The 12,656-nt window shown below is 36.5% G+C and overlaps 1 protein-coding gene across 1 annotated transcript; it reads left to right on the forward strand.

Annotated features, from left to right (window-relative positions):
* Nucleotides 1-8,756: 8,756 nt before the first annotated feature.
* On the forward strand, nucleotides 8,757-11,672 carry LOC130078394 (proline-rich transmembrane protein 1-like). Its single transcript, XM_056243883.1, has 2 exons — nucleotides 8,757-9,111; nucleotides 11,440-11,672. Exons 1-2 carry the CDS (start codon nucleotides 8,788-8,790, stop codon nucleotides 11,611-11,613), a joined length of 498 nt encoding a protein of 165 aa, XP_056099858.1. The 5' UTR covers nucleotides 8,757-8,787; the 3' UTR covers nucleotides 11,614-11,672.
* Nucleotides 11,673-12,656: the final 984 nt, after the last annotated feature.

Raw genomic sequence — 12,656 nt, forward strand, 5'->3', positions numbered from 1 at the left:
ATGTTCTCAATAAAACATTGGTACAATGTCCCATAGTAACAGAGGAGGAACATTATCAAGTCAACATTCGCAAAATGTTTTGAGGATATCATTGAGGCCTGAGATGACGGAATGTTTTTTATAAAACGTTCTTGTAATGTGACGTGTTAACAAAACTAGAACATTTTAAATTTAACATTTTGAGGATGTTGTTGAGGTAAAAGTTTGTAGAATTATATTTTATAAAACATTGGCACAACGTTCCATAATAACAGAGGAGGAACATTATCAAATCAACGTTCATAAAATGTTTTGAGGATATTATTTAGTCCTGAGATGATAAAATGTTTTTAATAAAACATTCCTTTTAATTGACTTTTTAACAAAAGTAGAACATTTTGCATGAAACATTTTGAGGATTTTTTAGGGATGTTGTTATCTTTTATAAATCATTGGCACAATAACAAAGGAGGGATATTATCAAAGCAACATTCATCAAATGTTTTGAGGACATTATTGGCCTGAGATGACAAAATCTCACAGGCCTAATGTGTTAACAAAAGCTCATAAAATTGTAAGGATATTTTAGGGAAGCTGTTTAGGTAACAGATTGTAGAATTATTTTAACCTATAAAATATTGGCATGATTTTCCATAATAAAAGAGGAACTTTATCAAAACAGCATTCGTGAAGTGTTTGAGGATTACTCTGAACTGTTTGAACTGTTGCGCGAAATGTGTTTACAAGAGACGAGAAGCTGATTGGAGGCCACTGTAGATCGACGTTTAAAACCACCAATCACAGCGTGATTTTCCCATGACGTAAGAACATTTGAAATCGACAAACAGCGCGAATAAAGTAACGTTTTTGTTGAAGAAAGCGGCGCAAAATGTCCGTTGTCTAAATTGGCTATTTGACACATTGGCCCAAAACAACAGGACTCCTGGTCAACGGAACTGAACTCTTTCACAACGGTAAGGTTTTTTTGTGTATTTTTTCAGTTTACATAGCTTTCTCTTATCCTTGATATATCAATGACTTTCAGTATTAGATCTTACTTTCTTAGAATTGTATGACAGTCGCAATAAATTTGAGTGTATGTTACTTTTGAATAACAGCTAGATTTGTTTTAATGCAGACTCCAAACTGCCTGTTTCAAGATGATTATAACACCGATGACACAAAGTCTCCATTTACAACAAAGGTAGCCTACTATAATACCGGTATTGTGTTCTATGCATACGAATACTGTATTTTTGCTACTTAAAAGTGTTAATCTTAATCTTATGTCTTTTGAAAGTAAAAGTTAATAATAATTATTTCAGTAATTCATAAAGAGGTAATTGAAAAAATTGGAAAGAGCATTAAGTCTAAAACAATTTTCAGTCATTTGTGTTTCTAGCTAATATTGTATGTGCTTGTAATAGCGTTGTGTGTTGACAGACCATGTTTTAAAATATTTCAGGTAATTACTCTGCTGATGGTCCATGTATAGGACACAATCTGGCAACTATTGAAACAAACATAAACCTGCAGAGGTGAATGGATATGGGAGCTAAAGAGCCTTATAACTGGTAAGTGGTTTTGTAACTTTTGTTGTAAATCTTCATAGAATTACCTTTATATTATAGTAGGCTACAGATTATAGTAATCTTGTTCAAATGTTAGGAAATAATTTTGTTGGTTTAAGAAAGCCAACATATTGTTAACCTATTTAAACTAAATATTATTATTATGATTTCTGAGACATAAATGTTCAACTCTTAACTCCTAGAGCTTTAGTGCTAAAAGCACCTAACACAGACCATAAAGGATCTCATCCAAAAGACATCCAAAAATGAGAATTAGCCCATGATTTACGCACCCTCAAGTCATCCTTGGTGTATATGACATTCTTCTTTCAGACGAATACAATCGGAGTTGTATTAAAAAAATGTCCTGGCTCTTCTGAGCTTTATAATGGCAGTGAATGGCCGTCTATAAAAGCGCATCCATCCATGATAAAAGTGCTGCCCACGACTCTGGCGGGATTATAAAGGCCCTTTGAAGCGAATCGATGCATTTGTGTAAGAAAAATATCCATATTTAAAACTTTATTGACTAAAATAACTAGCTTTAAAATAACTAGCTTAGCATATATTTATTTCTGCTTTTGAAGTAACTAAAACTTACAGCTTCACTAATAGCAAAGAGACACTGCACTTACATGAATGACTAATTCACTCTAGAAATTGTTCTTTCGCCAATGCATTCAAATGCAGTGCTACTTTATCTGTATCTGATTTAAAACAAGCAGAAATCTGTAAGAAATGTACCGATCCATAGACACTATAACTGCTGTTATATGAGAGCACTAGCCTCGTGGGCAGCGAGCACTGTGACGTGCTGGAGCTGTGCTCACGGCGACCTGAGCTCCAGTCCTGCTTCAGCTTCAGGCTTCTCAAGACAACAGCAAAGTTTGTTCACATAATTTAGCCTCTAGTTGTGTTATTAACATGTATATAATGGATTAAGTATATGTTTTAAATTACAGAAACAAAAAAAGATACTCATAAGGTATCATATTTATACTTTCAATAAATTAGTCTTTACATCATTTCTGATTACTAATTAGGCTGGCTAATTTTGAAAGTTTTCAATGTCAATATTGCTTGTGATCTTAATGTATGTGTATTCTTTCTGTTTACACTTTTGCATGATCTTCTTTTTTAGGCTATGAGGAAAAACTCTACCATGCACACAGAGAACAGAGCTCAATGCTGCTAACTAAGCAACTGGACAACTAGAAGAGAAGAACAGTAGAACACTATTAATACAGATGACTGGATTACTCTTCTGCAAGAACCAAGACAAGCAAAGACTGATGATGAGCGCTCTGAGCAAACACAGCAGTCAAGACGCATGAGTGACTTTACTGAGTTCTTCATGTAGTGTTGGGCATTTACTGTATGCAGAACTTCTAATAATTTATGTGGATGCCATTTATAAACCTGTTAGATTTTGATGTTTTAGTTTTGAGATTAATAAAATTGTATGTTTTAACAATGTTATAGCTAAGCATTTTTTTGTATGTTTAATAGAACATTTTGGGAACAAAAATAAAACTTACCGCTAAAAACTTTATAAGAATGTTAGGGGATAATGTTCTAAAAATGTTATGATTAAACCTTTATAGAAGGTCATCACAAAACATTTTCAGAGTGTTCTTAGATAATGTTATGCCATCTTTTAAGAGAACATTCTGGGAACAAAAAGAAAACTACCCGCTGAAAACGTTATAAGAACATTAGAGAATAATGTTCTAACAATGTTAGCATTAAACATATTTAGAATGTTTTTAGAGAATGTTATTAGAACTTTTAGGAGAACATTCTGGGAACAAAAAGAAAACTACCCGCTGAAAATGTTATAAGAACATTAGGGAATAATGTTCTAACAATGTTAGCATTAAACATATTTAGAATGTTTTTAAAGAATGTTATTAGAACTTTTAGGAGAACATTCTGGGAACCAAAATAAAACTACCCGCTGAAAACATTATTAGAACACTGCATGGTAATGTTCTCAGAACATTTTTAGAACAAAAAATTTCTAGCTGGGAGAACATGGCTAAAGCAAGCAAGAAATGAAATTTCACTGAAAATGTATTCTGTGTGAAAGTGTCATTTATTCCTGTGATCAAAGCTGAATTTTCAGCATCATTTCTCCAGTCTTCAGTGTCACATGATCCTTCAGAAATCATTCTAATATGATGATTTGATGATCAAGAAACATTTTTGAGTATTATCAGTGTTCAAAACAGGTGTGCTTCTGCTTCATATTTTCGTGGAAACCGTGATATAGTATTTTCAGGATTCTTTAATGAATAAAAACTTAAATCAAACAGATATAGAAATCTTATAATCTTTTTGTAACATTATAAATGCATTTACTCTCACTTTTAAAAAAATTCAATGTGTCCTTGCTGAATAAAAATATTACTTTATTTTTTATCTTTACTGACCGAAGTAATGAAGTTTATTTTTTATTCCTAGTTAAGCCAACACTGCCATTGCTAGACGGGTTGTATCAATTTGCACATGCTTTATATGTTCTTACTTAATTGCATAATAGAATATTTTAATAAGACTCGTGTTAAAAATAATATGTCAAATAATTTATCAACTACAAATTATAAGCAATATCTGACAGCTGGTGGTGCGATAGAACAATTCGTAGTGTAATGTTTGCCACTTCACTTTATTGCCTCTATGAGTCGCCAACGGACAAAAATCCCGACAAATATACGTACGCCAGACATGAAGTTTACTTGGAGGAACGCACATTCTTAAGTTAATTTCACTGTTAGTACATCTGGCCGTGAACGTGAAAGCTGACGTACGCCGTGTTTTTGTGCGTACGCAGTGTTGATACATGAGGCCCCTGCACTTTTGCAATAAAAAAAAAAAAACCTGTATAAATGCATAGATAGCCTATGTACCCTGTAATTTAAAAAAAGCCTATGTATTTGGTACCGTACACAATTATTACGAAAAGGTATGTTCTCGCCAAATTGCACCCAAATGTAAGATTGTTATGTCATAATAGTAGAATTAGTTCTATAAAACTTAAAGTATAAATATATTTTTTTAATCCTCCTGGTTGTTACCCCTTTATTCCCCAAACTTTACATATTGTTTGTTCCCTTATACCTACATGCAAGTAGTTGTACACAATAATTACCGAAAGTTATGCTGTAAATTCGTCTTAATTACGCAGTACTTTCCGGGCTTTTTTTTTCTCTTTGTAGTTTTAGGTACAATATTATCCAATTTAATTCAATGTGATAATCTAAATGTAATCCAAAAGTAGTCTGATAATATATATAAATATATATATATATATATACTCGTTATATATATATATAAACGAGTGTATAAAGATTAATAATCTGTGCTGGTGCTGCTATGCATTATCTTTAAAAATTAAAAATTGATCATTACACAGTGAAGATCCCAAGATAGTTGTTTGCTTTTTAGGTCAACTACGAGCAAGCAGGTTCTTTTACCCTCACCCTGAACTCATTGTGGTTTTTCATGTTTCTTGTAAGTGCATCAGCACAGGTGATGCTTTCATGGAAAGCCACAATGCTGAAGGCTTTGTAATGCTGAGCTCAAATCAGTATTTGCATATGCATAACTCTTACTAATCGCCATTATTCAAATTTTCTCTGCAGCATATTGTGGTTTGTGGTAACAGGTTTGATTTTCCAGTAACCTGTTTTTCTGCCTGCATGTTGACATTTGCGATTTTACCTTTACTTTCACAGACTCGCAAAGCAAACCTTGCTGGACAGATGGCTGAAGCAGCGAGCAACTCTAAAACTGCACTCATCCTGAACCATGTCGGTGTTGTTGTGGGCTTAATCTTCATGATACTATTTATCCTCAACACCTTTTACTTTGAAGGAAAACTTTTACCTTTCTAAAGTTACCCCATGCAATGTTTTCATAATGTTAGATGAATCATTGTGCGAGATGATACATAGACAAAATGTATGAAAATAAATGTCGTTTCATTTTTTTAATTGTTGAAATAAATGCTTCAGAAGTACGAGTTTTTGTATGATAGTTCATTAAAATCTGTCTGACAAGAGATTTTGTGAATAATAAAAAATCCATGAACACCCTAGTGAAAAATAAATTAACCAAAATGTATTTATACATTAAATGTATAAATACATTTATTTTATGCCAATGGGATGTGTTAAAGTTCACCACATGTTTCGGTAGTGACTGTTTCGGTTGTGACAATTTAATATATTTTTGAGCCTAGTTCAAAGATGACAGCCAGCACATGGTTAACTAGTGAATAGTTGTACACATCCTAGGGATGGGGAAATGAAGCCTCATGAAGCAATGAGGCTTTCCCCTGACAGTTCCGGGAAAAGATTCAAAGCTTCGAGTGCGCCATTTGGTGCTTATTTAAAATAAAGCAGCCAGAAGCCTTTGTAAGAAGCTCTGTCAGATGAAGCAACCACAACACACTCCATAGTTTCAATCTTTTGTGTACAAATAAAAGCCTTACACGTTTGTGTTTGATTTGTCCATTAAATAAATTCCTTTACCCATTAAAGTGTGACAATAAAATATAAAATGGGCTTATATGATTCAATAAGACCTAATGTAGGCCTGCTATCTCTCTCTCTCTACACACACACATACACACACACACACACACACACACACACACACATAGTGAATAAGGACATTGTGTGATAGGATCATCTGTTATTAAATGTGCTTATGACACTTGGCAGTGATAGTACTTATGTAACTGTATGACAGAAAGGTGAAAAAGTTTTTAATTATTTTTATTAAGAAATAAAAGCTGTTTCACAGTGTTGGGGCTGAGTCTATTTCTCCTCTTAGATAGTACTTCCCCAGCCGAGAACAATCTTTCACATGGTACAGAGGAGGCCGGGGTTCAAAGAAACTGTAATGCCAATGTATATAGATGGGGCTAGACATGTTTCTGCATTCTCCAGTATATTCAAGTGGATCTTCCGCTCTTTGTATGTTTGTCTCTGTAAGGTATTTATCCACTTTTACGATTGCATCAGAAGTGGCATTTGAGCTTTGTTTGAGCTTTGAGCTTTGAGGTGGAAACCTTTGTCCAACAGAAGACAAAGGTTTCCACCTCAGAAGTGTGAGGAGAAAAAAAAATGATTAGGAGTGAATGTACATGTACATTGACTGAAGACACACCAACAGTCAACAATTATAAAATACAACAATAAAATAAGTACAATTTTAAATAATATAATATAAACAAATAAATAATTTTTTAGAAATGCATACATACATTGGAAGCTATAAGCTCAGATTATTCCAGGGGAAGTCTTCCTTTTTTTGGCTGTTGCCAAACAAACCCTTCACCAAACACCAACATCCTATCCCCTCTCCCCTCTCCCCTCTCCCCTAAGCCCACCCAAACCCCAAATAACAATAATAATATCTAAAAAACACGAAAAGTGCAAAGATTTTATAAAAACAAAAAGACACAAAAACAACAAAAGAATAAGTAGTTTTGGTTATTTAAATGTAACGTATTGATTCAATTTCAAAGTAGAGCACTCTTCTCACAAACCCATCAACCAGACTGAGCCAACAAAGACTTGTTAAGTAAGATCTGGGGTTCGAGCCTTCTGACACCCAAAGCGAAACGCGCATGTGATTGGACAGAAAGTGAGGCTTCATTTGTCATCGATCACGTGACTCTGGGAAACCAATACACACCCCAATACGGGGCTTCAATAGAAATTGCGTCGCATGTGCGATACGCACATCGAAGCTTCAGTGTCATACGTAACATCACTAACACATCCATCCATCCATCTATCTTCTTCCGCTTATCCGGGGCGGGTCGCGGGGGCAGCAGTCTAAGCAGAGATGCCCAGACTCCCTAGACATTTCCTCCAGCTCTTCCGGGGGGACACCGAGGCGTTCCCAGGCCAGCCGGGAGACATAGTCCGGGAGGCATCCGGAACAGATGCCCAAGCCACCTCAGCTGACCCCTCTCGATGTGGAGGAGCAGTGGCTCTATGAGCTCCTCCTGAGTGACTGAGCTTCTCACCCTATCTCTAAGGGATCGGCCAACCACCCTGCGGAGAAAGCTCATTTCAGCCGCCTGTATCCGGGATCTTGTCCTTTCGGTCATGACCCAAAGCTCACAGTCCTATATGTGTAATAATAATAATTCGTTACATATATATATATAGAGCTTTTTCTGGGACCTCAAAGCGCTTCACATATGGAAGGGGGAATCTCCTCAACCACCACCAATGTGCAGCCATATTCCGCCAGAACGCCCACCACACACCAGCTTACTGGTGGAGAGGAGACAGAGTGATGAAGCCAATTAGTATATAGGGATGATTAGGAGGCCATGATAGACAGAGCCCAAGGGGCAAATTTGGCCATGATGCCGGGGTTTTTAATGACCACGGAGAGTCAAGATCTCGGTTTAACGTCTCATCCGAAGGACGGTGCTCTTTGACAGTATAGTGTCCCCATCACTACACTGGGGCGTTAGGACCCACACAGACCACAGGATGAGCGCCCCCTGCTGGCCTCACTAACACCTATTCCAGCAGCAACCTGGTTTTCTCAGGAGGTCTCCCATCCAGGTACTAACCAGGCTCAGCCCTGTTTAGCTTCAGTGGGCAACCAGTCTTGGGCTACAGGGTGTTATGGCTGCTGGCGTATATAAAAACTAAATTTTATGGAATACACCCAAAAAAGTTAGCTTAATTGCAGAAAAAAGGTGTTTGGTAGTGACGTCCCTTAAAGTTACACACAGATTTTCAGACTTTTGAACACATTTCTCTCAAAATAATGGCACCTATCTATAATGAAATAGAAGGTATAGTAAACATCTAAAATTTGAATACTTAAATGCTTTTTAAATTTTTTATGTGTTGTCGGACAGCAGCTTGCACCAATTCTGTAGAATGGCCCATATATATTCCAAAAACCCATTAATCCACAAATAACCTGACCTATCAAGCTGGCACCTAGTCAATACTATGTGAAAACTATGTTTCTGTGTGATGAGGGAACTGAATCTGTCACGCCTCTTGTCACTGCTTGTTACTCCTCCTACAATCCACCTACTGTATCATATGATTGCTGTAAATCTTCATGTGACCATACTGAGCCAAAGTCCGTGGCCGAGAAAAACTTGATTCCTCTTAGCCAGAGTCCACAAAGGTGTGCCTCCTCTCTGTAGAGTAAAGAAAATAAGACAGTGCAAGTTTAGACAGAACAAATGGAGCCCCAGGAAAACTGGAATACATCTGAGAAATCCAAGTTGTTGCAGCCTGGGCCACCACCCTACCAGGACCATTATGGAAACCCTCCTCCAGGGAGCTTTCAGAGCACCTCTGGGTATCAAGGCCAGCCGTACGGCGCTCCAGGACCATACGGGCAAGGGCCATATCCAGGTCATCCTGCTGTCACCGTGCAGCCGGCAGTTTATTTGACCAACACCCCACTGGCCTATCCGCAGCCAGATTACCTGGGCTATTCCATCTTTACCCTGCTGTGCTGCTGCTTTCCTCTGGGCATTGTTGCTCTAATTTACTCTATCAATGTAAGTATTAGTTCACATACCTTTTTTAACCCTTTTTGAACTGATACACTAACCCTGGCTGATCATAAAATGCGATTTTTCACTAATTTTTCCCATTAAATCTTAATTGGCTTTGTTTTGTAAATGGTATTAAATCTCTTACAATATACAAGAAACAGCTGAAAAATCATCTCTTCTTAGAGCACTTAAAGCTGCAGTAGGGAGTTTTGAGAAAACGTTGACTTAGCCTGAAAATTTGAACAAGCACAACTTACAGGTCCCTCCCCCTTGCTCTCTGCTGCGCTACAGCCCTCCCTCCACAGCTCGTCCTCCACAGCGGAGCCTGTCGTGAATGCGCAGGCTAGTAAACAGGGCCACCAATAACAGCGGATAAAAAGTTATATGGCACATTCACTAATAGGGACTAAACGTCAACAATATGCTTTACATTGACTATGGCCTGCCCATACTTTGACTACAAACTTGGTCCTCAAATCATTATGTATTTTGCAACAGCCTACATGTAACTTTATAACGCTGCACTCTTTCTATAAGTTATAAATAGCTAGTAAGATAACGTTAATATAACGGTAACTAACGTTACAGTATGTAAGTAATTATTCTAGTGATATATAATGCTAGATAAGGTGTGCTAGTACATTATTTCAGCAACATGACAAGCCAGTGAATTAGCAGGTTTCAACATTGCTTAGCAGAGTGCGTGACATTTTATCTACATGTTATGCGGCTAGAGTTTTGACACCGAGTCAATGGGCTCTGTGTAATTCTTTCTTTTTCGCTTGTTTATCGTCATCAGTCTTTTTCCTTTTACCTCTATGTTTTATGAGCAGGTGTCACTCGAGAATTGCCAGTTTAGGTTGTTTCTCCGTCATAAGCACATCTGCAGCACGCCGGCAATCTTGAGTTTGAACGACGGCTCGCGCTGTGCAAGAGAGGGTGTGATCAGCGCGTACACGATCGTGATTGACACTGCTAAGACACTCCTCCCGGCTCTGATTGGTTGTTTCTGACCGGGAGCGTGTATTTCTGAAAATGGCAATGGGACCACTAGGAGGAGCCAGAAGAGCTTGATTTTTTCACAGATTATCTGTCTCATATTCTACTGTCAGGACATAATGACAGTTTTAGAAAATACATTTTTTCAAAAGTTACCTTCAGCAGCTTTAACTGCATAAACTTAAAAAAAGTTATTCTATGCTTTTATTATTACTTTGTCTGTGCTCTCACTTCCTGTTCTTGCTTGTATGATTCTGAATGATGTCTGAAACTTTGTATCTTGTGTTTATTGCCTCATTGAATGAGTAAACAATGGTCACATTTTCGGATGAACTACCCCTTTAAAGGCTATGGTCTACAAGAATTTGTTGAAATGAAAGGATGACAAGACTTTGTTAAATTAAAAAAAGAGTCTAAATAACAAGATATACAATGTTTTTTTAAGTGTTCAAAAATCTTTGTCATTCAAATAATTGTGATTACATGACTGGCATTCAAAACAAAAGAAGTTCACTCATGTAGCTTCACCATCTTTGTCTCCATTTACACAAACATATTGTTCCCATAAATGATGTGACATTTTGGTATTGAGAAAGAGGTGTGGTACTACACAAAGTCCCAATTGCACTATTGCTTTGTTCACATCGGGGAAATTTCTCTCTAAATATTGACAATGTAAAGCTACTAAAGTGCCCTTTTGTTGTCCTGCAATAGTTGATTGATAAAGAATGAATTAAAGACACCAAATGAGTTTGAAAAGGAAATGCAATAGATGATGCTTTAAGTCAAGTCAAGTCAAGTCACCTTTATTTATATAGCGCTTTTTACAATACAGATTGTATCAAAGCGCTTCACAGTGATAACATGAAAACAATATAACAAAGTTTGTTTCTAAAAGAAAATTGCGTCAACGTCCACCTTAAGTAAGGCAGATCAATAATATTATTGAATATTAAATGTCCCCAACTAAGCAAGCCAAAAGCCAAGGCAACAGTGGCAAGGAACCAAAACTCCATCAGGTGACAGAATGGAGAAAAAAAAAAGGAATAAATTTAGATAAAGGAAATGAAACCATTACAGGACCCTAAAGTGTATATGAAACTTGCTCTGGGTTTCCATTATTGCCCAAAAAGTCACATTGATTACACAATAGCTGGTGTATCATTGTTCCACATTTTAGTCATGAGCAACCATGTGAAACTGTTAGTATTATAGACACCATCATTGCTTTACTACGATATAAACACTTTAATCACTCTTGTTCAGAGAAAACTCAGAATGGGTAGTTCTGGAAAACACAAGTGACATTATGTTTCACTTTTATTTTCACAGACTAGGAATGCCAACATGTCAGGACAACAACAAATAGCAGAGAAAAACTCTCAAATGGCGCGCACTGTTAACCATATTGCTCTTGGTATTGGCCTTGCCCTCTTTGTGTTGTACATCGTCTACATCATCGTGGTGGTTGTCAACGCCGGTAAACACCAAACAACACCTCCTTAACTGTCAGGCATATCAGCTGGACACCAGGAATGAGGGCTTTCCAAAAATAACATCATATAATGCCGCCTCATAACATTGGGATGTTTTTTAGACTACAAACTAATGTGCAGTTTCATATGATTGACTATGTTTGATCTGTCTGGCTAATATCTAATGTAAAATGATTCATGTAACTAAAACATGCTTTAAAGTTGATTATCTTATGATTCAAAACAATTCAAACTCTCACTGTCAAGTACACATATTGATGTTTGTTTTTCTTCCTGTCTTTTGATTATATTTAATTAAAATGTTCAATGACCAAAAACCAGTGCTCTTTTTCTTTTTTATTACCATTGATGTTGTCACCCAAATACTTTCTATTCAGATACCTGAAAGAATCACTCTTATGAGCCGGTTCTTATTAGTGAATCAAAAACAAATACTGAATTAATTAAACTGATTTACTTGTTATGTCCTATTTGAAATTAACTGAGGACTGTTATTTTTGGAAGCCTAAAAAGATCTAACCCACGATTTTTAGAATTCTAAAGTCACTCATAATATGCAGGCCAAACTGAGCCTTTTAAATTATCTTTTTTTAGGTGAATTTCTTTGCAATAATATGCCACTCCAATCTATTCAGATTCCAGGAGTGACTTACCAGTAGCCTACTTTTATGAGCCGGTTGATGATGAGTGAATCAAGAACATACAACACGACCAGTCCGAATTCGGACCAGTAGGGCTACCGAATGAATTAGGGACCGATACCACTTTTTTCAGAATCGATCCGATACCAAAAATTCTGAGTATCGACCGATATCGATGCCGATCCGATACCAGCACAGTTTTTTTTTTTTAAATCAAGTAGAATTTAAATAACTCTATGTGTGTTGAACTGATAAGCAGAGTTAAACACAATGGGTCTCATTCATAAAACATTCGTAAATATACGAGTAAATATGAGATAGTAATTTGCGCATAAAGAGACCTTCCCGAAAACTCTTCTCCTGATTCACAAATACTTTGTAACCGCCAGATGTGATGGTGAAATGTGTGTTA

The sequence above is a fragment of the Rhinichthys klamathensis genome, unplaced genomic scaffold (assembly GCF_029890125.1).
Source record: "Rhinichthys klamathensis goyatoka isolate OS25496 unplaced genomic scaffold, OSU_Roscu_1.1 h1tg000860l_1, whole genome shotgun sequence".
Lineage (NCBI taxonomy): Eukaryota > Metazoa > Chordata > Actinopteri > Cypriniformes > Leuciscidae > Rhinichthys > Rhinichthys klamathensis.